Source organism: Schistocerca piceifrons, chromosome 3 (assembly GCF_021461385.2).
Source record: "Schistocerca piceifrons isolate TAMUIC-IGC-003096 chromosome 3, iqSchPice1.1, whole genome shotgun sequence".
NCBI classification, from domain to species: domain Eukaryota; kingdom Metazoa; phylum Arthropoda; class Insecta; order Orthoptera; family Acrididae; genus Schistocerca; species Schistocerca piceifrons.
The window spans coordinates 959,953,049-959,978,663 of NC_060140.1; the positions used below are offsets into that span (position 1 = coordinate 959,953,049).

The window sequence follows — 25,615 nt, forward strand, 5'->3', positions numbered from 1 at the left end:
TTCAAAAGGCAGATATTCTCATAATATATGACTCACTCAGTGTGACCCCTGAAACAAGTGTTGGCCATGCCCCACAGCAAATTGTGTGCGTTGAAGTCCTCCCCACAAGGAGGAATGTGTGTGGGAGTGCCTGGAAGCATTGTGTCAATGCGTCTGCATCCAAAGGAGCATGAGTTGGAAGATACAAAGAATACACTGTGATTTTAAATGGCACTAGAACAGTCATAGCAACTGCCTGTGTGGCCATTTGTTTGTTTTGTTTTGTTTTAGGGCACAAAAACAACTAAGGTCATACACACCCATGTTATAACCGTAGAACACAAACACGAAAAAGGAGGTAAAAGGGGTTAAAAAGCAACTACACATTAAGCCCAGTTGACAGAAGGAAATACACCTAAAACCAGGGACTTCCTCTTGGAGAAAGATCCATAAAATACACTCCAGAGACAAGGGAGTTTCTGAACTGAGGGGAATATCCATCATATTGCTGTGACAAGTAAAAAGTAAAACACAGTCAACAGCCCGTGCGTTGTTCACTAAAACGGCCAATAACTCACACGCCAAATGTAAATTAAAGTGTAAATGGTTAAAAAAAATGGCATTTCATCAGGAAATGGTGAACTGTCAAAGTCTGATGACAATGAACACAAAGTGGTGGGGGATCACCACTTATCAAATGGCGATATCTAAAAAGATGATGCCCAATATACAGCCTAGCTAAAATGATGTGGTGATGTCAAAATGACAGTCTGCTGTCAGGTGGCAACACAGATCATTGAAAGGAATGGAAGAAGTAGCGTGCCAAGATATGAGGACTGCAGTCTTGGCAGCAGTGTCAGCGGCCTCGTTTCCCCTTTTACACCAACGTGACCAGGAACCCACGAACATCACAGTGGTTCCATAAAGAGTGAGCAAGTGAAAGCTTTCCTGGATCTGTTGCTCTAAGGGAGGGACAGTGTACAGCACACAGAGGCTCTGAAGGGCACAGAGCCAGAGCAAATGACAATTGAAAAGCCTGTGTCACTAGACGTACTGCGAGGCCTGATACAGGGCAAAGAGCTCCACCGTAAATACTTAGCAGTGTTCCAGAAGCAGACACCAAAAATCGTGAGTGTCAATGACAAAGGCGCACTCGACACCACAGTCAGTCCGAGAGCCATCAGTGTACAGAAAGGTACTATTGTGAATTTCTGGGCTAAGTTCGAGAAACTTATGGCGATAGTGCAAGTTTGGAGTAGTGTCCTTAGGAAGCGAATGAAGTCCGAGATGAACATGGGCCACAGCATAAAGCCAAAGTGGTGAAAGGTTTGCACCCACTGGGAAAGTGGCAGGGAGTGTGAAGTTAAGCTGCCAGAGCAATAGCCGAAAGCCAACTCCAGGAGGTAACATAGAAGAATGGTACGCCCCATACTGGCAGTCGAAGGAGTCATTGAAGAAAGACACACAGGAGGGTGACCAGACATAGCAGACAAACGTGTATCTGCTGAGGAGAACACCGTGTTCGTATTGCAGCAGTAGTTCAGCAGTTTCTACATACAGACTCTCAAATGAGCTAGTGTAGAAGGCGCTAGTGGCCAAATGGATGCCACGATGGTTGATTGTATTTAGATGGCATCTGTTATCAAGCCAGTCCACCTTAAGCCTGTCTCTAGTAATACTGTTCTTTCCTGTGGGGGGTGCTAACCCCTTAATGCAGGTGTGTCTGTGACTTTAAAATAAGTTTCTTGTAAGCAGATGCAGTATGGTTTCTCCTGGACCAGGAGCTGTAATTCTTCCAAATGTTATCAGAATTCATTCAAAGTCCACTGCAACACAGACATCCTGGTGGGAGCCATTGATTAGCAATGGTTGGTCTTGTCTTTCTCCCTCAAAGGAAGTGATTTATCCTGGAGGTCGGGGGAATGTTAGCTAATGCCTGGTTCTTGTTCCTCCAAGTGGGAAACCAAATCCTCAGAAGTAAAGTCTTCATCTGACAGGGACAGCACTCACTGATCCAAAAGTTTAGATGCCACATTGACTTTTTGAGGGACTTTTTCCTTATTTATGGGAGGAGTTGATTGCTTGGGTTGAGGGGATGGCTTAGAAGGCTTCTGATGGTGGGCAGCAGTATGTGGCTTAGGTTGTAAGCCTATCACCAGCAGCTTCTGAATAATTTCTGGTTCGAATTTATCATGAGATGCCAGGGAAACAAACGTCAACCCATGCAGAGTCCTGCATGCCTGAGCAAGTCATACAACTGGGGGAGGGGGGCAACAGGTGCCACAGAGGTTGCCCACTAGAGACTTACTTCAACAGCCATTCACCTTATCAGCACATAGTACACTGAGGACAAGGGGCTTCTTATAGGGGTGTGTACCTTTCTCATGGCCCAAGCAGTGAAGCCGAGGCCCCAACACACAACATTCCACCACCGCACCACACGGTGGTCACTGAAGCATGCCTGAAGCTTATGGTACCAGTTGGCTGGCAGTGCATAGCAGTCCCTAGCCCCCAGTTCAGGAACCTGGGGTTAGCAAGCCTGTATTCAGCAAATGAATGTTGAGCCCCAGGGAGGGAGGAGGGTGGAAGGATACTGAAGCTCTTGCAAACAGTTCAGCATGAACCAATGCACGAGTACAAACACTACCATGAAAGAAGAGAGACAAACAGTTTTTCCATCTTTGGCAGTTCAGTGGACTCCAGAGCTTGACCCACACCTGGATGAAGGGAGGTGGTGCTCCCAACGAGAAGATTTAGCATTCCTGACATTCCTTCTTACTGTGTTTAATTAGGTAGTGAGCCAGAGCATGAAGCCGCTTAAAAATTAGGAGGGTGGACTGTGATGGATGTCATTTGAGACATGCCTGTTGACTGACCTGAAATAGCTGTTGCTAATTCTTTGGTCCACTATGGTACCAGTCAGTGGCAGAAAGGGCCTGTAGGAACGGGAATAGCAGTACCAGCTGCATTTGTGACCACATCATGTGTGTCACCCACAACCGAGTTTATGCAATCTGACTGGGGGGGGGGGGGGGGGGCAAGGTGAGCTGACCATTGGAAGAGACCAACATTGTAACTGGTCTCTGCTTGGGAACCTGTCAGATTTTTGCACACTACAGTAAGTATTCCTTTGACTTGAACGTAATTGTCTTAGATGATTATTCTAGAAGATGGCAGAAAGTGACATACAAATAAGGTGGAATTGGTGCCTACATGTGAAAAAATTATGTTTGGTGATCTTAAGGATTAATCTGTCCCTGTGTAGTGACTGCATATTGTTTAACTACTGTTTTAGACAAACAAAAGGAAATATTACAACTCCCGGAAGGATTCCATGTGGTCTGCAATTATTTCATGTTAAATACTTGAAAATGGCACACTGACAGTAACAACAACAATAATTTTACTGTCACTATGCCAAGTTTTGGGCAGTGTGAGTCATTCACAAATTCATAGTAACTGTTGATCCAAGATCAAAGGAAATTCAATTTTTAGGAGCAACCGTCAGAATTAAAGTTTTTAAACTTCACACATGCTACTACAGATAGCTGAGGAAACGTCATCAATATCAAAATACAAGAAAAAGAGGTTTTGTGTGTGTGTGTGTGTGTGTGTGTGTGTGTGTGGGGAGGGGGGGGGGGGGGAAGAATCCTTTAAATTCTTGATTGAGTGCACCAGTGGCATGCAAAATACTTGACATTCTTTTGTTATTAAGAGGGCAGTTCTGTCATTGCATTAATGGAAACCACACTGTGTGTCAGTGATTTCTCCCCTGCTACAAATTACTACTACTGTTTTACAGTAAAGTGAACAAATTAAGAACCACATAGATACATACTAAAGAAACCAACAGACATCTACAAATGTTACAATACTTACATTAATTTGAGTGTTGTCCCATGCCCTTTGCACTTCTGGATTCTCATGGTACCTCCTAATTGAACTTTCCATTTCTTTGTACATTGTAGTTTTAACTTTTTCACGGAAAACATATCCTAGAATTCCTCCAATAAGCATTGTAATGAATATCAGGAACACTATAATGAAGTACTGAAAAGATTAACAGAATTAGCTAAAAATGATAGCCTTTAGTTCCCAGTCATAGAAAGAAAAATAAATTGGTAACACACAAATTTATGCAAAAATAATAATTTTAATAAAATGACATACCATGAGCAACATGCAACGGACTTCCTTTACCGCTCCGAGACAGCCAAGAAATGCTATTAAGGACACAATAGCACCAGTTACTATTAGTATATAGACAGCTCCCATGAACAAATCAGTTCCAAGAAGCTCATTAACATAGGATTTGTCAACTAGTGTCCATATTCCAATTCCCAAAACAACCAGACCACCAATCTGGGAAGAGACAAGAATAAAACATATAAACTGGCCAAATAAACCCTGCAACTTTCTCAAATACACTCCTGGAAATTGAAATAAGAACACCGTGAATTCATTGTCCCAGGAAGGGGAAACTTTATTGACACATTCCTGGGGTCAGATACATCACATGATCACACTGACAGAACCACAGGCACATAGACACAGGCAACAGAGCATGCACAATGTCGGCACTAGTACAGTGTATATCCACCTTTTGCAGCAATGCAGGCTGCTATTCTCCCATGGAGACGATCGTAGAGATGCTGGATGTAGTCCTGTGGAACGGCTCGCCATGCCATTTCCACCTGGCGCCTCAGTTGGACCAGCGTTCAGGCTGGACGTGCAGACCGCGTGAGACGACGCTTCATCCAGTCCCAAACATGCTCAATGGGGGACAGATCCGGAGATCTTGCTGGCCAGGGTAGTTGACTTACACCTTCTAGAGCACGTTGGGTGGCACGGGATACATGCGGACGTGCATTGTCCTGTTGGAACAGCAAGTTCCCTTGCCGGTCTAGGAATGGTAGAACGATGGCTTCGATGACGGTTTGGATGTACCGTGCACTATTCAGTGTCCCTTCGACGATCACCAGTGGTGTACGGCCAGTGTAGGAGATCGCTCCCCACACCATGATGCCGGGTGTTGGCCCTGTGTGCCTCGGTCGTATGCAGTCCTGATTGTGGCGCTCACCTGCACGGCGCCAAACACGGTCCCCTACGGCACTGCGTAGAATCCTATGGTCTTGGCGTGCATCTGTGCGTCGCTGCAGTCCGGTCCCAGGTCGACGGGCACGTGCACCTTCCGCTGACCACTGGCGACAACATCGATGTACTGTGGAGACCTCACGCCCCACGTGTTGAGCAATTCGGCGGTACGTCCACCTGGCCTCCCGCATGCCCACTATACGCCCTCGCTCAAAGCCCGTCAACTGCACATACGGTTCACGTCCACGCTGTCGCGGCATGCTACCAGTGTTAAAGACTGCGATGGAGCTCCGTATGCCACGGCAAACTGGCTGACACTGACGGCGGCGGTGCACAAATGCTGCGCAGCTAGCGCCATTCGACGGCCAACACCGCGGTTCCTGGTGTGTCCGCTGTGCCGTGCGTGTGATCATTGCTTGTACAGCCCTCTCGCAGTGTCCGAAGCAAGTATGGTGGGTCTGACACACCGGTGTCAATGTGTTCTTTTTTTCCATTTCCAGGAGTGTATTTTCATTATGCCAACTTTTGCAATTAACCTGTTACACGTTAGCAAGGAATGTAACTTTCTTCGATTGAAGAGCTAGTATACTACATGTTGCAATTAAGCCTAATACAATTCAGTATTTCACTGCCTCTTTACTGTCTCATTTAGCAGCAGAATATGAAACTAAGCAGAATTTATTTTCAAAATGAATCTTTGGAAGACAATGGACATTCTCATGAAACTGTTGTGCAAATGGAGAGAAACCGTGTTTGAGGAAAATTTCTCAAGTTTGTTGGCACCACAGTACCTTTGTGTCAGAACCTAGAGAGTGTGTGAAACTGGAGAAACACTGTGTCCATGTCTCTAAGCACTGTTAGATAGGTGCCTGTTGTAAGTAACTCCTTAAACTACTAATGTTATCTGCAAGTTAAAGTTAGAATATTAAATCTGCTGCTGTTTTACTTTTCCCATGTTGGAGCTCCTGTTGTTTGCTACACATTAATTTAAAAATGAGTGTCAAATGTTCAAATCTAGGTATCAACCAAAAATGTTACCGATTGTGTAAGAATTCTATTGAGGAAAGGCCTGTTACTGGCATGTTTAGCATCTCCAGTGATCAGAATATTTTCAGCTTTAAGTACTAGAGCCAATAAAGTAGCCTTGAAATTTATCACTTTCACATATTTCATTATTAACATATGGGCAGTAAATGTAAAAATCTGTAATTTCTATTGATCAGAAAAAATTGCAACCTGTTGTATTTTGTAGTTATATATATATATATATAATTTTTCACTGTGCAGTTTAACTGCCTTCCACAGAAAACTATGCAGTTAGCAACTGTGGCCAGTCACCAACATTTAAAATTTAAGGACTGATTCACAGGTGACTTAATTCTGTCACATTCACACAATTCAAAAGGAGGTTCCAGTTAACCATTTCCAGGCCAATAATGCAAACAAAGATATTGAGCCTCAAAATATGTTAGTGATCACCTCATTTTCATTATCACTGCACCATTTCAGTCATCATCACAGTTTAAAATGTTGGATAATTGACAGCTGGCATGACAAATTTAACAGCCATGATAGTATAGTTTCATTTTGTTAGACTGCATTTTTATTTCATCTGTTATTCACTCTTATCTACTGATAAAGTCTTCACAGTGTGCGAAGGGTTCCAGACACCGGACTGGTCTGTTCAACGTGACAGTGACTAACTTCATACACACTCTGCAATGAGTATATCGTAACTAATGAAAATTTGCGTGAAACTGACTCGGTCCCAAATTTCCAATTTTTTTGCAAACAATAAACTTCTACCATTAGGCTCCTTCCAGGTACTCTAGAATCACCTTGTCACTGTTTCATCCCATTACTTCTGAATGAACACAGCTGAATAGGACTAGCATGAAAACACACGATAGGCAATCACTGCATATTCTGCCTCAAGGGACATACCTCAGTCAAACTGAATTTACTAACAAAATTGATGAAAAGTAGTGGGGATGAAATTAATGACAAGAAATGAGACCAGTGAAGTAATGCTGGCAAGTCCCAGCCAGGCACAAATTTTCATTAATCATGACATATTGATTATTACAGAGTTCAGCACTTTGAACTATTACTTCAGTATTATGTCATTGCAGCTTGAGTGATATTCCCATTACCTCCATCCATTTTTGTAAGTGAATTAAGTTTCCACGATAGACCATTAGTAATACGATTTCAAGCCATTTGTTTCATATATAATTTGTATAATCTCTCCTGGCATTGGTAACTGGCATGAGCACGCACCCACACCCTGAATGAGAGAATTTTTAGTGGGCAAACATTAAATAAGGTGTCCCATAAGGTTTGGTCCTTTGTCCATTTCTGATCCTAGCCAACAAATGTTTTTACCTGTGAAACTAGAAAACTATTCAAAAATTCATGTTTCCATCAGAGAATAGTGGATACGTCTCCTGTCATGTGATTCTAAAGGAATCAAAATGCCTTAATGGTACCAGAAAGAGAGACCAGTGGTTAGACAATGAATGCGAAGTTCCTAAATATTCAGATAGATACTAAAATGAGGAACCACCAAGCATGTGGATAAATTAAGCAAAACACTCAGCTCTGTCCAATGTGTGAACCAGTAGATGGTATTTCTAATCGTTATATTCTGTTCTGCCCTATGGCATAATCTTCTGAGTCAATGCAGCTAAGGTCAAGAAAGTATTAAATTTACTGAAGCATCAATAAGAATATTGTGCAAGTTTGACAACCAAATATTTTGTGAAAGCCTTTTCAGGGCCCACGGATTCTTACACTTACACATGACTATGTATTCCCTGATATTTATGATTAACAATAGGAGCATATTTGGGGTTTAGTTTGTAACAACTAGAATTCTAAAAATAACAATTTCCATATATAATACGCATCCCTTTCTAGAGTTCTGGGGTATAAAATAATACTAGCAAATGTTAGGAACAAAATTTAAAATATCCACAAATCAAAAATAACATACCAATCCAGTTAGATGAAAAGTGGAATATTACTGGGATGGTTTGGAAGAATTTTTGTCAAAATATTCCTCGTTCCAGTGCATGATGAACCTCTGCCAGAGAATGTGGTGAGCTGTTCCACTATGGAGTTGTACTATTTAACATCATGTACCAGGCCACCTGACAGTGTATGGTGGAGGGTGTATCTGGTATCACTAACTGCTCCCCCTCACTTATTCCATTCGCAAATCGCTTGAGGGAAGAATTATTGCCAGCAAGCCTCTGTATTAGCCTCCATCTCTCAAATTCTCTCATCTTAGTCATTTTGTGAAATATGTGGGAGGAAGCAATATGTTGTCCGACTCTTCCCGGTTATACTTTCTTGAAATTTCAATAGTAAACCTCTCAGTTATGCACATGCCTCTTTTGTAGCCTCTGCCACTGGATTCTATTGAGCCCATCTGTAACACACTTGTGCCAACCCAACAACCATATGATGGAGTCTGCCCCTCCCTGTTTGATGATCTCTACCTCTTGTCAGTCCTACCTGGTAAGAGTCCCAGCATGATAAACAGTAATCAAAAACTGGTTGAACAAGTACCTTGTAAGCCACTTCTTTCATGAATGAGTTACATTACCTTAGGATTCTGCCTATGAATCTCAGTCTGGCATCTGCTTTTCCTACTGTATGTTTCCTCTTGGGTCACTCTGCATAGTTACTCATAGATATTTTATGATTGATAGTGTTTCCAGCACTATCATCAATAATGTAGTTGTACAGTTGTGGATTTCTTTTCCTATGTATGCACAATATGTTACATTTATTTACGTCCAGGGTCAACTGCCGGAGCCTGCACCATTCATCAATTCTCTGGAGAGCACTCTGCAAATTGTTACTATTTTCTGGCATTGCTGCTTTCTTATAGACAACCAAATCATCTGCAAACACTCAAAGAGGTTCCAACAGTTTCTACTTGATCATTTACATACATTGTAAACAGTAAAGGTCCAATCACACTTTCTTTGGGTATTCTGAAATTACATCAGTTGATTTTGTTCCATTAACAGCAATGTGTTGAGTTCTATTTGCAAGGAAGTTTTGAAACCACTTGCAAATCTGGTTTAATACTTGAAGATCTTTACACTAAATGGCAGTGTGTGACCATGTCAAAGGCCTTCCTGAAGTCTAGGAACACAGCACCAACTGAGCATCATTGTCTCCATCACTATAAATCTCGTGGGTGAGCAGAGCAAGCTGAGTTTCGCAAATTTTCACTTGGCAGAATCCATGTTTATTTTTATAGAGGAGATTTTTGTTCTATAAAAGCTTAATACTAGAGCATAAAACAGGTTCCATAACTTCTACAACAGTTTTATGTCAATGATATAGGCCTATAATCACATGCATCTGTCCTAAGACTTCATGAAAACTGGAATGACCTGGAGTTTTTTGAGTCACTAGCTATCCTTTGTTGCTGCAGTGTTCTACGATGAACTGCTGTTAGAAGGGGAACAAGTTCTTTCACGTAATCTTTGAAGACTCTTACAGGTATCTCATCTGGGCCTAATGTCTTTCCACTACTAGGCAGTTTTCGTTGCTTTTCTATTCTGTGTTAAGTTCTCAATATTTGTCATTTCAACATTTGTACAACTACTGAAAGGCAGGACGGACCATATTAGCATCTTCCATACTGAAACAATTTTGAAAGCCCAAATTCAGTATTTTGGCCGTCTTTTATCTTCCAGTTTGGTGCCATTATGGTCACTGAGTGACTGAACACGATTTCTAATCACTTACCAATACTTATGTTATTTAACATCAAAACCTTTTTTACTTCACCGGATCCTGCTCTCTTTGCAGTCCTTCCACTCAAAGGGAACATTTCACTGCAACTGGTTGGTGAAAGTTACTATTAGTAGCATAGGAGCACATGGCAAGGGATATCTCCCAACCTATACAATATCTTTGTTAACCTTTGTGTCATTGTTACCTCCAGGTCTGTCACACAATTCATCGATTTACATTCTACTTTGAGACAGAGCCAATTGCGAAAGCTGCCATGTTGTATGTCAATTTACTGCAGTTCTACACAATCTTAACTGGCTATGAACAAGTTTTTCACTACTTCTATTACTACGAACCAAAAGTTGCCAAGAACAATGACATCACTGGCAGAGATTGCTTCTGAACAAAACTGTCAACTTAAATGGCTGTTTCAAAATTTATTTTATTTAGTTCTCTTATGACCCATCACCCTTCTTTCCACTAAAAGAAGGAAACTTTCTGAATTGTCCTGGTAATAACTATCTACATATTTATTGTCTCCCCTATTTCCCTGGTCTAAATATTTTCTGCGCTTCACTTACTCCTTTCCATCGCAACTCCCTAACCATCCCCCCCTCTAAATCAGCTTCTTACTTTTCACCCCTCCAGATAACAATGGTTTGTTTCAGAAGTATATGAATTATCATACTTTCCGTTCCAACTCTGCCTATGCAAGCACACATCCTCTGAAAAATAGAAGGTCACAGTTGGTCTGTGGTGTGTGTGTGTGTGTGTGTGTGTGTGTGTGTGTGTGTGTGTGTGTGTGTGTGTTTGTTTGTTTGACAAAGGCCTTGTTGGCCGAAAGCAGTGTTTTTGTTGTCCTATCTGCAACTCAGCATCTCCACTATATGGTGATTGGCAACTTTTCTTTTCATAATATTTTTACATTCCATCCTGGATTTTCCAGTGTTTGATATTGAGGGATTAAATTGTTCCCACTCCTCCCAAGGCTTTCCAGTGGTGTAAAAATGCCCTGAATTTTTAGTACTTACTTTCATTCATTTCTTGAAAATTGAACTTCAAATAATCAATGTGTTATGTATTACCTAATGAAATTAGAAAATGATAAAGTTTTTGAAAGTTTAGATATCTGTCATGCAACCTCCTTCCAAAGCTCTAGAGAACATTTCATTGGTGGGAAGATAACTCAAATAAATTCATCTGGTAGTCTAACTAGTTTATTTATATACCAGTAGATGATGTACCAACTATCTTATAGATTTCCAACAACTGCACTCTATTTTATTTATTATTTACTTATAGAATTCATGCTACTATTTTTTTACCCATTACGTTTGCTGCAGGTATTCTATATTCATTTAATTACAATACTAATAGCTTCTAATGCAATACAAAAATTTTTCAGATTTCAGTCAAAAGGAGGTTGGCATCTAATAATAATGTTGCATGCAACTGAAACATCCATCTGCCACTATGTTTTAAAATGTTTGCCAGCTTTGAAATGTAATCTAGTGATTATTTTTATCAGCTCGGCGATGTATAACTGACTTAGTTCTCCCACAACTGAACCTTAAAATACTATATGAGTAAGCAGTTTCACCTACACATAAACTTCTCATTAAAATACAAGAATATTTCGCACCAATGAAAAATTGTCAGTACAGACATTGGTATATTTCTCTGGGCTATAAAACATAGTTACAAATCTTAGTTTATTACTTATCTGAGTGGACACACTTTGGGAACGTAACTGAACTACAGGTAAATTTAAGCCTCGAGTCAACTTTCAAGTCATGCCAGTATAGCTTGGTTGGTAGGAGTTGGCTGCAAAATGAGTAACACTTAGGATCTAAACTTAACTGTTTTGTAGTTACTGTGCTTTAACTAAAAGATAGTCCAAAGAGATACTCATCCAATCTGTCATTGGGTAGATGCTTATCACTTTTTCCTTTTGCTTCTGTAACTTCCACATCTAGCATGAAACTTTTAAGCAAATATTTCCAATGTTCAACATGCTTGAATGTTCTCAAATTTTATCAGTAAATATTCTGGAAGTTTAGAACTATTTCTACACTACACTCTCCTACAGGAGTTCTGGGCCAACAAGGTATGCAGGAGAGCTTCTGAGAACTACTAAACATTTTGGGAACATCAAATTATGGCATCAAATCAGAATTGAAATTAAGAATGAAACTTCACATTTACTTACAAATATTATGAAGTTAGCCACAAACATGCTGTACTTCATACATTGGCCACAGCCATCCATCTCCCTGCCGAAGCCCATTGTTCTTTAGATCTGCGAAGGAAAAAAACAGAAATTAGTTGCAACTACTTTATATGGTAGGAAATGTCTTACTGTAATGCATTAACTTTTGTTTATTTGTTTACCTTGGGGCTTCTCTCAGATCAGATATCTCATTTTATAAACAGATGCAGCATGTAATCACACAAAATTTGTTATACATGTGACAGCAAAATTGTTTCCAATCTAGGACTCCAAACTGAGTCCTACTTATTTGCAGTCTATACCCTGACAGCCTTTCAATCACCACTAACTTGTCTTGCAGCTTCTATTCATCACTGTGCCATCCTACCTTTTAATAGCATACCAGTAAACTTTGCTGCAATGCGCAAGATTCAATCTGAAAATATTCTGGAAGTTTAGAACTATTTCTACACTACACTCTCCTACAGGAGTTCTGGGCCAACAAGGTATGCAGGAGAGCTTCTGAGACAGACAGAAGGAAGTGCTAGCAGAGATAAGTTAGGCAACTTGTGAATACGTGCTTTAAGAATAACACAAAGAAGAGCATTGCCCACAGAAACCAGTAGGCCTGACTAGTTCATTTCAGTTTTCATCTGTAATGGGATTTCAAAATGGTGTGACTTACACTGAGATCTTTAGGGATTTTGATATCTGGTGAGAAGCAATCAGTAGTTTATTCTGAATCAGTTACAACAGTTTATTCCATATTTACATGCTTGCTACATAGGCGTGACAAAAGTAATTTATAGTGTAAGGATTCAGTGTGTGTTGAATAGTACTGGTGTAGAAATGCTTTGAGAAGAGATGTGAGGAAAGGGGAGGGGTACATTTATTTAGGAGCCAATGGAGCAAACAAACGTGGAGAAATTACATAATGATCTGATGATGCATGCGATGTTTAGACTTCTAGTTGCAGGATGGTTCATACACTGGTTATTGTTCAATTCATATTGTACCCATGAAGATAGGGTAATCAATCCCACAGAAGAAATTGTCACAACTATTGCAGCATGAATATGATTGTTGGTTTGAACTACTATAGAGCATCACTGAAATGCTGAAAAACAAAATAGTAGATGACGATACAGTATCTCAAGAAAGTCTTCTGAAGAAGTTTCAAGAACTAGTGTCAAATGATTAATCTAGGAATCGACTATGGTCTAGTACATATTATATTAGTTTAATTTTAGTATGCACCAACGCATTCAAGCTGTCTTTTTTTCTCACACTCCATATGCAAAAGGAATGGAAAGAAACCCTAATAAGTAGCACAATGGAAAATGCATATGCCATGCGCTTGACACTGTTTTGAGGAGTATAGATGTAGATGTCCACCAAAGCAACCCATGCGTTTCCAAATTTTGTCCCAAATACAAACAAATCAACTATGTATTAGAGGGAATACAAAAATGTGGCATCATCAACTGCAGCTTCCTACTGGTGGCCAAAGTCGCAGTCTAGAATGTAGTACAAGACAGATAGCTACTTACTGTGAAGAAGAAACATTAAGTTGCAGACACACAATTAAAACATACTTACATAAAGCTTTCAGCCACGGCCTTCATTAGTAAAAAGAGACATACACACCATCCACACACACAATTGCTTCCAAAATCAATATATGCGAAAAAGAGGAAAGGTTTGCAGGCCCGGATCGGGCGTGGGGGCAAACTGGGGTATCTGCCCAAATTCATATTCTCTAAGAAAAAGAATCTCGTTTCACAAAGGGCCTAGCATCCAGCGCACGTCGGTCTATCGATTGTTCATATGATTTTGAAATGCATCCCTGTTGGTTTTTGAATATTTTTGAACACATTCGAAGTTGATTTCTGAACGAATCTTAAGTTCATTTTTGAATGCGTGCATAGTGTACGCCTATGTGATGTGTGTGCTAGCGTAATCCCCGTCGCATCTAGAAATAAAAAAAACTTTCCCGCAGACAAACGGGGACGGGGCTATACGAGACAAGCTGAATAAACCTTAACGAATGAATGAATGCCAATCGCTTTTTCCTGGGTGTGCCAATGATAAGCGTTGTTATAATTACGAGCGAAATCCATAGATTCAGATTACCACAGTGGAAATAACTAACAGGTAAGAAAGACTACGTATTAGCTTCTCTGTGTATCCACGAAAATGAAATTTTGGCAAAATTTTTGCCCGATAGTCACCCGGTTAGCAGCTGCTTAAGTTCTATTTTCGGAATAGCGCGGAAAACGCGTTGTATGAACACACAGTAACGACTAACTGGAGTATAAACTTGGGATTACTAAAATGGTGATTCTGGGAGGGTTAAGTAAGTTAACCGGAGAATGTTTTTACACTACTTCGCGACGACAAGGTTGATTGTTAGAACATGGAAGGAGAGGAAACGGAGACATCAAACAAGTTATATAGAAGAATATGACTTCTAATTTATATAAAAATACTGCACTATTTATCCGTTTCATGCTTGAGAAACTGGAGCGTAAGAATGAAACGTGAAACTATTTGCTAACAAGAAACTTTTTGCTTTTAGTAGGTCTATAGGCATCTGATATTGTTATCTCGTGCACTATATTGTATCGGTTTTATATGTAAACGAGGTAGATAAAAACGACCATTTTCTACCACAACAGTTTCGCTTATTTGGCGTGTTAGAAATGGTGCAATTATAGAAATGCATATTTCGTGAATAGTGACAAAACTGACATAATCAAATCCAGAAACCTCACCAGTCTTGGGTACAATTAGTCTTAACACCTTTTTCAATATTAGACGACGACATTTTTCATGTAGCAAAACGTTTGACGAACTTTGATGAGCTAATAGATTCTTTCACAGAAAGGAAAGCAAGCCGTGTAAAAACTGTAGCAAGAGAGAGGGGTGAAAAAAAGGAAAAAACCACTGTTACCTAAGGACAGAGAATGTGTACTGTCTTGCTTGTCTCTACTGGTTTCGTGTTTCCTCTATTTGATTTGATGTCACGCAAAAGAGAAAGTTATTAGGTAATAGGCAATAAAGAGCGCAAACTTTCTGAAGATTTATTATTCTCCTGGTCGCAAATAATCCCACCCATTAATTGAGAGTTTTTTTAAGAGGGGTTAGAATGTCAAACCGGCAGACTGGAAGCAGGAGAGGCATCACAGAATTTTAATTTCCAGTGTCTTGAATTTACGTTTGATGGTTTCCGTTACAAAATATACACAAAGCGAAATACGGCGACATGCGATAGAACAATGCTGTGTGAAGAGGCGTGGGACTGCACTTCGGCTCACGTAAGACCAGACCACGTATCTTCCATTTACTCAACATGTTGGTTTTATATGTATGTTTTTTCAAAAGGATGTGCGCTACATAATGAACACTTTTTAAAAAAAATTAATTTTTGACGTTCTATCTGAAATGCTTGAGGGGTGGGGAGGTGCCACTATCAAGTTTTTGCCCCAGTTCAGAAATATCGTAGATCCGGGGCTGAAGGTTTGATGTAGGTAGCAATTGAAAGGTTCAATATGGGCCAAACTTAAAATGTTTGCTTTGTGGAGTATTTATCTGCTGCAATAAAAATATTTTTGCTGCTCTTCAGTTAATAACTGTAACTGCCTTCCTATGCCCAATGATTTGTAATCTTAGTGCGTTCTAAACCTTTGGATTTCTTATGTAGGAAAAGTGCTGTACTGAAAACTGTTGGTCGGCAAACCACTGGAGGGCCAGTAGCTTCATGAAGTAGCACCTTCACCTTCGTAAAATGTTACAAAAATAAAATTCCTAGAAAAAATAACTTTTGTTATTTACTGCTTGTCCATGAAAAATTGAAATTTGTGTGGTTTTCATAGTTCTTGCAACAAAGGGTGAAGCTAATTACGGTTAAGACTGACCAGATAAGTTAATAACTCCCCTCTGGCGGATGCGCTATGAGAATAACTTCTAAGCGAATCGAGTATGTTCCAAGCAGCCTGCTGGACGATCGAATTTTAACGACCGATGAAAGTGAGAGCCACGCAGCGAAGCACATTCTTGCAGAGAAAGCGAAGCCGCCTCTGGCGCTCTCCGAGATTATTGTTCTTAGTCGTCTGCGCATGCGCAATACCCGCTCAACCACTTCGGCAGCGGCGCAAGCAGAGAAGCTATAGCACCGAGATCACTAGAAAAAGAGAGCGTATAGCGGTTTACGATGCAGTCATTACGTTAACATGGGTCTTCCCAATGCAGTTTTTGTGAACAGATTTCCCAATAACGTACCGCTTCTCAAAAGTCATGAAAACACTCCAATATCCGATCCGGACGGGTTTCGTCTTCCACTATCTACATCTACATCCATACTCCGCAAGCCACCTGACGGTGTGTGGCGGAGGGTACCTTGAGTACCTCTATCGGTTCTCCCTTCTATTCCAGTCTGGTATTGTTCGTGGAAAGAAGGATTTCGGTATGCTTCTGTGTGGGCTCTAATCTCTCTGATTTTATCCTCGTGGTCTCTTCGCAAGATATACGTAGGAGGGAGCAATATACTGCTTGACTCCTCGGTGAAGGTATGTTCTCGAAACTTCAAGAAAAGCCCGTACCGAGCTACTGAGCGCCTCTCCTGAACAGTCTTCCACTGGAGTTGATCTATCATCTCCGTAACGCTTTCGCGAGTACTAAATGATCCTGTAACGAAGCGCGCTGCTCTCCGTTGGATCTTCTCTATCTCTACTATCAACCCTATCTGGTACGGATCCCACACTGGTGAGCAATATTCAAGCAGTGGGCGAACAAGCGTACTGTAACCTACTTCCTTTGTTTTCGGATTGCATTTCCTTAGGATTCTTCCAATGAATCTCAGTCTGGCATCTACTTTACCAACGATCAACTTTATATGATAATTCCATTTTGAATCACTCCTAATGTGTACCCCCAGATAATTTATGGAATTAACTGCTTCCAGTTGCTGACCTATTTTGTAGCTAAATGATAAGGGATCTATCTTTCTATGTATTCGCAGCACATTACACTTGTCTACATTGAGATTCAATTGCCATTTCCTGCATCATGCGTCAATTCACTGCAGATCCTCCTGCATTTCAGTACAATTTTCCATTGTTACAACCTCTCGATATACTACAGCATCATCCGCAAAAAGCCTCAGTGAACTTCCGATGTCATCCACAAGGTCATTTATGTATATTGTGATAGCAACGGTCCTACGATACTCCCCTGCAGCACACCTGAAATCACTCTTACTTCGGAAGACTTCTGTCCATTGAGAATGACATGCTGCTTTCTGTTATCTAGGAACTCTTCAATCCAATCACACAACTGGTCTGATAGTCCATATGCTCTTACTTTGTTCATTAAACGACTGTGGGGAACTGTACCGAACGCCTTGCGGAATTCAAGAAACACGGCATCTACCTGTGAACCCGTGTCTATGGCCCCCTGAGTCTCGTGGACGAATAGCGCGAGCTGGGTTTCACACGACCGTCTTTTTCGAAACCCATGCTGGTTCCTACAGAGTAGATTTTTAGTCATTATACTCGAACATAATAGGTGTTCCAAAATTCTGCAACTGATCGACGTTAGAGATATAGGTCTATAGTTCTGCACATCTGTTCGACGTCCCTTCTTGAAAACGGGGATGACCTGTGCCCTTTTCCAATCCTTTGGAACGCTACGCTCTTCTAGAGACCTACGGTATCTCCTATGAATACGCTGACACATTCTTGGCCGGCCGCTGTGGCCGAGCGGCTCTAGGTGCCTCAGTGCGAAACCGCGCTGCTGCTACGGTCGTAGGTTCGAATCCTGCCTCGGGCAATCGATGTGTGTGATGCCCTTAGGTTGGTTAGGTTTAAGTAGTTCTAAGTTCTAGGGGACTGATGACGTCAGGTGTTGAGTCCCATAGTGCTCAGAGCCATTTGAATCATTTGAACACATTCTGGAGACTTGCTTGGGTTGTCGGGCTTCTACTTGCTTTTTAAAACGTCCGCTAATATGAACGAAGTAATTTTTTGCTATGAAGGAGGAGAAATACTGGGCTGCTAAGACCTTAGCCATTTTGTAATGTGAAGGGAACAGCCAAAATGCCAGCTAAACCGAATACTGCAGTAGTTTATTTCCAGAAGCCGTTTATGCGAAACAAAGATTGCAAAGAAAACCGAAAATCATGTTGGCAAAACAGATTCAGGCCTTAGCATGTAGATGCACCAGCAAAAATTGTTTCCGACATTCTTTTTTTTGTTCGGAAATCCGATTACGTAGAAAGTGATACACGGGACTTTATCTCAAGAGGAGTCAAGCGAATATCCTCTGGTATTTCAGTAGATACTTTAAATTTCTGTTCCGCATTATGTAGATCGTGGGTAAAAACAAATACAGCTCGTGTGTTTCTTTCGACGCCTGTGATGACAACAAAAATGTTTCCCATTATAAACAGCTTTTTAAAGTGGAATTTACTTTCTTTGTTCGGTGGAGCTGTCCCAAATTCGTCTTTTAGGGTATTTTGTTTAACAACGTTTACGTTGCTGCAGGGTTGCTGAGGGTCTTCACACAAGAAGAATTAAGTCGAGCAAGGGAAACATGGTCAACAAATGTTACTAGAAAATCACTTAAGGGAATATAGGTAAAAAAAAACGCATGACTGAGCTCTTAAATAGACTCGTCGCATCACACATTTGAATAAAGACTCCTTTTGTGAAAGAAAGATTTCTTACATAGGACACAACAATGAAATCAGACGTTTATCCGGATCTGGTTTTTTTTTTTTTTTTTTTTTTTTTTTTTTTTTTTTACAGAGAGGCCAAGGAAGCCAAGTTTCTCAGAAATGGGAGACGTTTGGATTTCACCTGACAACATGAAACGTGGTGTGTAAAGCGAAGACTTTATGGGCAACAACCAAAATCATAGAACATACGCAGCATTTGGATTGAGGAAAGAAAGCTCGTGGAATAAGCTCTAGGTCAGTGACAAGCCTCAATGGCATATAAGGTTGAAATGAGCCATAGCTGGCACCAGCACAGCATTAGTGATCATGAAATTTTTGTTACAGTAAATTATTACAACTACAGTCTTATTTACGTCTGCGTTAGTGATTTGTCGTAAATATAACAATTCTGTCACCAGTGTGCAGTGATTTACCAACATGAGCATTGATACAGTACGAAAGAACCTAGATCAAGAATCAAGTGGAATGAGAAAGGGTGATTAATAGGGGAATTTTAACAGAAGGAGCAAGAAAATAATGGAAACAGAAGAGAAGAATAAAAAGGACGCGACAGCAATCAGAAAAGCTGAGAAAGATTATAGGACTGGAACATATTGTCGCTCGTTTGTGACGTAGTAAACTGCAGGAATATACTAAAATAGAATCTACGCCAATAAAGGGAAAGATGCAACCACCTCTTGAACTCCACTTGGTTTTGGATCTCTCAGCTTTGTTTTAGACACGTGACAAAAACGGCAATGGAAACAAGAATAATTTAATTAGGCTGAAGTACAGGCAAGGCGTTGATGCTTCACCTGTTTTATTATTTACGGAATCACGATCAGTACTTGAAGTTTGAAGAGAGGTCTTGAGCACTACGAAACCAACGAAGAGTAAACATGTTGAAATGTTTTCTGGTCTCGTGTAAGCTGACTGAGGGTAACAAATACTAATGTTGTCAGGTAACCTCTACAGTGTCTCATATCTGCATTTATAGACAGGCATTTATGTATAGCTGTAATCTTATGGGTGTGTTCAGTATTCGTACCCTGTCTTACAACATCGCAATAGTCTGAATTGGAACTCTACCAACTCCTGTTTGGTATGTGAAGAAATTTCTCTCTCAAATTTAGATCTACATTTAGCAAGAGCTTTCCTGCACTTTGTTACAGTTGTCTGCCCAATTTAGATTTTCATTTAGCATTATGAAGAGATCTATCACATTTTTTAAAAAAAATTATTTGGGTAGGTCTACCTTTAAGCGTGATAAATTATTCATAATGTATTTATTTATCAAGTTAGGTTCCGTTTAAGACAATTTTCCACTCATTCCTTGACAATGAAGGAAGGTTAGTAGAAATTCTATTCTTAGGACTAGTACTTTTTAAGATATAGATAGAATTCATCGACGTATCATTGGTACAAAAGTTTGACATTAATGCAAAGTCCGCTCCTTTTCTCACTGTCTATCAATGCTGTCAACACAATCTCTCGTTCAATTTTTGTTTATGACCTCTATTCCGCAGTTGGCTCATTTGTGTGTGTTCCTCAAGCAACCGAATAACCACATCAGCACATTGAGTAAGTAAGCAATTTCATTCTGAAAATGAGCTGAACAATTACAAACGTCGTCTCGAAATCAGTACCGAGGGAAAGAGTGTCATTTCATACCTGTTCATGACATTTTGAAACCGGCACTGCAATGCCACAGTTGAGCGAAGACTGAACGTGAAAAGTTTATTTGCTTTGAAAACTGCAGGAACAATGCGCGAGGATGCAATTTGGAATAATCTCATCGGCTCAGTTTTAACTAAATCAAATAGGTAATTTCTTCGATAGGAAACTGGATAAGGTCCGTCAGTCTACGAAAGTCATATACAGTCGCTACAGCATGTATTTAAATACTGCTGAAATATGATATCCATAACAAGTTAGATAAGTGACAATCTTCGTATTTAAAGAAAGGCAGCAGGAATAATTTGTTTTATGTCTCCTAGAAGAACAATTTGACAACATCTAAATTGAAAGAGAGCAAGAACTTATCTCTCGAAAACCAAGTTAGAAAAGACGAAGCATGGGTCTTCAAAGCGGAATTTACTAATATCCTTACGCTCCCTCTGTTCAAACGCACGCTAGCAACGGATAGCAAAGGTGCATGTAAGCTGACACACTTCAATTTTTCCTCCCATGAACGGAACGGGTAGAAATACGTAGCACAATGAAACATATCCTCCGCCGTTCATTCCTTGATTTCACTAACGCGCAGGATTTCGCAGAGACACGTCGTGCTTGCCTTGGGGGCACCTTTCACCGCTCCCTGGCCTTGCAGAAGCGACGCGTCTTTTACACCGCGCGCTGTTACAGGCGAATGGCCACCAGTGCCTTCTCCCTGCTACCTATGGCGGGCGGGAGACGCGAGGTGGTGCAGCTGCCATCACAACGAATTTGTCACCGCAGTAAGTAGCGGTAGGAATAGATTGTACCTAACTGTGCAATGCCTGCACATTGTTGCCAGCTAACTGAATGCATTCCATCGTTTTGTCTTGTCCGTATCCTAGAAATATATCCCTTGCGTTTATTACAGATATTTGTAAACACTTTGTACAACGCGTCACACAAAGAGAGCGACCGATACTGTAGCTAAGTAATGAATATACACGTTAGTCAGAAACAGACTGAAAAGCTTGTAAGGGTGTTGTAGCGTAGGTTGTGCTCCCAACTGATGATAAAATTCGATACGTTGCGCTGTTTCCGAGTTAATTAGCTAATACTGAAGTTGGCTAATCAGACCGTTGCTCACGCAAGTTGAAGTGCCTTGTCAGATGCATTTAGTGCCTGTTCTCATAGCGCACGAGACTGTTCAGCCCTTAGGTCGGGTTCGATCCTTACTACCATCCCATGCCCGTATTTTGTATCGCTCAAGTGCGGTTTTAGGAAACCGAAGCAAGAAGCACGTTTGGCGTCACCGCGTCTTACGGGCCGCTTGAATGTGCGCGCGACCACCTGACGGGTCAACTAGAATGCTGATTAACTCTGGAACAGGGCAACGCTCGAATGTTTTTCTTAACAGTTATTTCTCAGCACAACCAACCTTGCAATACCCTTACAAACTTTTCAGACAGTTTCTGACAAGCCTGTATAACAGAAGCACAGTACAAGAAACCTTCGCTATAGTCGCAAAACAATCTCGACGGATCCTTTGGCATATATCGATGGAAAAAGACTAGGAAAATCTTCCTCTGTTCGTTTGTTCATGGTTCATTATACCAAGAGGAGAACACGATTTTGATCTCAGTACGCTAATCATGCATAGGAAGTGGCAAAGAGGTTTCTCGGCATATAGCGACCATTCGAAGACATTCCTGTTCCAGTGACCAATTACTTTTTCGCAAAAGGAAGTAATTTTGGGAGAATAATATTTGAGGTATTACCAAAGCTTTTCGCAAATTTAGAAATGTGAAAAACATTGCATGTCTTACAATGTTTGTTACAGAGCTTAAACTGTATTTTTAAGTGGAAGTTACTAGAAAAGCCGTTTTGATAACTGTTGTTACGTTCATAGCCGCGATTTTACGCAATGTCCGCATTCGTTTGCATTGAATGTGTCTCTGGAATGGCTGGCGGTTCGTTCCAGTTGTGGGATGCGGTTTACAGGTAGCTCCCAATACAGTTATCACATACTCACCGGTTCTTGTAGTTCAATGTTTTTCTCAGACGCATGTTGCCCTATTCTTTCACCTCCCGTTTGGCTCACGAGGACAATACGGCAAGTGCCATAACGTGATTTCTCAGTAACACTCTCAGTGGGTCAAAGTAAGTGAACCCGTATTTCGGCTTATCCGTAGATACTCGACCGTTTCTGGGAAAACGACGGTCAAAGTTTTCGTGGCACTTAACGAGGGGTACTCAAAAAAGCGGATTTTTTAAAAGCTACATATTTTTAAATTTTTTACAAAACCTTATCCCCTTCAAAATACTCTCCATTCCAACTACTACATCTGTCCCACTGGAGCTTCCTGTTTTAGAAACATTTTTTGTAGTCATCTTTAGAAATGGCTGACAGCTCTTACCTCTTTTTTTCTCGACTTCTTCAATGTTGCAAAATAGCGGGTCTAGTGAAGCAGGGGATACAACCCGTCGGCTTTGAACAATGACGTCATTCCTTAGTCATAGATAGTAATGTCTTCACTTCGAGGCATAGATAATAAAGCAGTTCTGTGTTCTAATAAGCGCTATCATTAAAATAATTGAATGTGAATCTAAAAGCGATAATTTATCTATATTTCACTATTTTGCCATATTTCACTTTCTTATTCCACCAATATGCTTCAGTAGCTGATACGTGTTTTTTGGCTTTTTTAAAAAATCTCACAAGATAGAATAAACTGATCCTAAGATACAGATGCTTCAGTAGCTGATAAGTGTTTTGTGGCTTTCAAAAAAATCTCACGAGATAGAATAAACTGATCCTACTTCATTAAGCAATCAATAAAAAAACTAAACTAAAACATAACAGCAAAAGACTTCGTAATCTATTCTATTTTCAGTTTACCATTTTCGCTTTTGCTGTTATGTTTTAGTTTAGTTTTTTTTATTGATTGCTTAATGAAGTAGGATCAGTTTATTCTATCTCGTGAGATTTTTTTTTAAAAAAAGCCATAAAACACTTATCAGCTACTGAAGGGAGCTACAATACTAAGAAGAATCGCTTCTCGGCTTTTGACAAGATCAATGTGCAGTTCTCTTTCAACAAGTGAAACGCAAAGATTAAATAAACAATCAAAACATATAAAATGAAACAGGTTGCAAATGTAACGTACGTGTATTTCCACCTATTCGTTGCCAGTGTACATATATCGAGGTCAATGGAAGTCTGGTATACATATATTACATACGTAGGTCCTTCTGTCATCAGTAATACTGATATGTACGTAAGAAAAGACTGTTAGTAATAGCGGAGACGAAATAAACAGCACATCTACAATTTGTATCCCGTGTTCCACTTAGGGGTTTACTGAAGCGGAGGATACATCGTTCAGGCGAAGAACAGGACAGTAATGCTAGTGAAAACGAAGAAATCGCCTTACGACAAACTCGTATGCCGGACTGTACTTAGGCAACACACTTCGGATGAGCTTTTAATTTGTATCCGGTGTTTCATTTGCGGTTTAGTGAAGCAGGGGATACATAGTTCAAGTGAACAACAGGACAGCAATGCTAGTTGAAACTAAGAAATCGACGTACGCTGAACTTGTATCCCGTACTGCACTTAAGCAATACAGTTCGAAAGACTTTCGAGATACAACTGACATACATGTAACGTGAGGTATTCTTTGCTAGTAATTTCATTCATTTCTTTCCATTGTATTTTGCGGAGAAATACTAAGATACAAACACGCGATATCGTTAACGTGAAAATACTACTGGCCCTTACATATGTGAAATGAAGTTTATCTCTCTCGCATTCCTTTGTTTCTCAACATTCTCCTCAGCTCTTTCATCTTTGTAATAAATGCTCTCTGGCGACTTGTGACATTGTTCAAAGCCGACGGGTTGTATCCCCTGCTACACTAGACCCCAAATAGCTGTCCTTTCACGCCCCTTTTCATGCGCCGAAATAAAAAGTAGCACGGAGCCAGATGTGCGTGGGGCAGCTGAACCATGTCATTTTGAGCCAAAAATGGTCTAACAGAGATGACTGTGTGCAGGTGCGTTGTCGTGGTGGAAGAACCAGTCTCCTGTCTGCCACAAATCGGGTCTTTGACTAACACTGTTGTGCAATCTTCTTAAAATTCCAAATAAAAGATTTGATTGACAGTCTGACCTAGGGGGAACAAGCTCTGAATGAAGAATACCTTTAGCATGAAAACAGTAAATCAGCATTGTTTTGATGTTTGATTTGACCTTTTTTTGGATGGGGTGACGACGACGTCTTCCATTGGCATGATTGTTGCTATGGTTACAAAGCATTATGACTAGAAAAATTCGGCAGCAACCGTTTTCATTCCGAGATCTTCCGTTAAAATTCGCTGAACCGAGCTGCGAAATAAGCAATTAATCTCACAGTTCATCAACTGTCTGTTGGCGGTCTGTAAGCACAAGCGCTCTAACTTTTTCAATATTTTCGTCCATTCGGGCACTTCATGGACGTGCAGAACAAGGTCTGTCATAAACCGAAATGTCGCAATTTTTTAAATCTAGCAAACCACTCCTACACGGGTTTTTTACCACTGCGCCATCTTGGTAAGCTGTTTTTAACATTAAACAGATTCAGCAGCGTTTTTACCTAGTAGAAAGCAAAATTTCACAGCTTCACGTTGTTCACTTAAACTTGCCATCATTAAAAACTGAACAAGAACGAAACGGCGCTAGCAAAAACAATCACTGCAGAGGAACAGAGCAAACCAGATAGACAACACAGGCGGCAATGAACTGGCTATGAGTTGCGCTACACACGCCTAGTGGCAGAAATGCGTACTACACAAGCTCCGCCCACGGCATTGTTTTTCCGGTTCTTTTTTGGGCACCCCTCGTATGCGCCATTTAGCGAGTAAATAGTTCAACCGAAGTGGTGGTACAGTAGACATCGTCGCAGCTTCACGCTTTTGCGTTCCGTGTTCGAAACCTCAATACTACTTTTATTTTTTTGTTTATCATTTATGCACCCATGTCTGTGAGAAGATTACTACACTAATGTTTTTCAGAGTATATTTATATAATGTTGTTCTGATTTGTCTACGAGTTGTATGTCAGGTGACTGAATTAAAGAATTAGAAAATTTGGAATTGTTTTTGGTGAAATTCCTGTAGCGTATTTTGGTTCATGATCAACTGCAAGCGCCAGTTTTCGGAAAAGTAATC

At 40.5% G+C, this 25,615-nt stretch overlaps 1 protein-coding gene across 1 annotated transcript in view; it reads right to left on the bottom strand.

The window, feature by feature from the left end:
• LOC124789274 (CD151 antigen) overlaps positions 1-25,615 on the bottom strand; it is a 182,281-nt gene that overhangs the window by 29,304 nt on the left and 127,362 nt on the right. Inside the window, exons 3-5 of the mRNA XM_047256580.1 lie at positions 12,041-12,130; positions 4,150-4,341; positions 3,859-4,029 (exon numbers count right to left, since the gene is read on the bottom strand). Coding sequence (XP_047112536.1) covers positions 3,859-4,029; positions 4,150-4,341; positions 12,041-12,118 — 441 coding nt within the window. The 5' untranslated portion in view covers positions 12,119-12,130. The remainder of the gene's footprint in view (positions 1-3,858; positions 4,030-4,149; positions 4,342-12,040; positions 12,131-25,615) is intronic.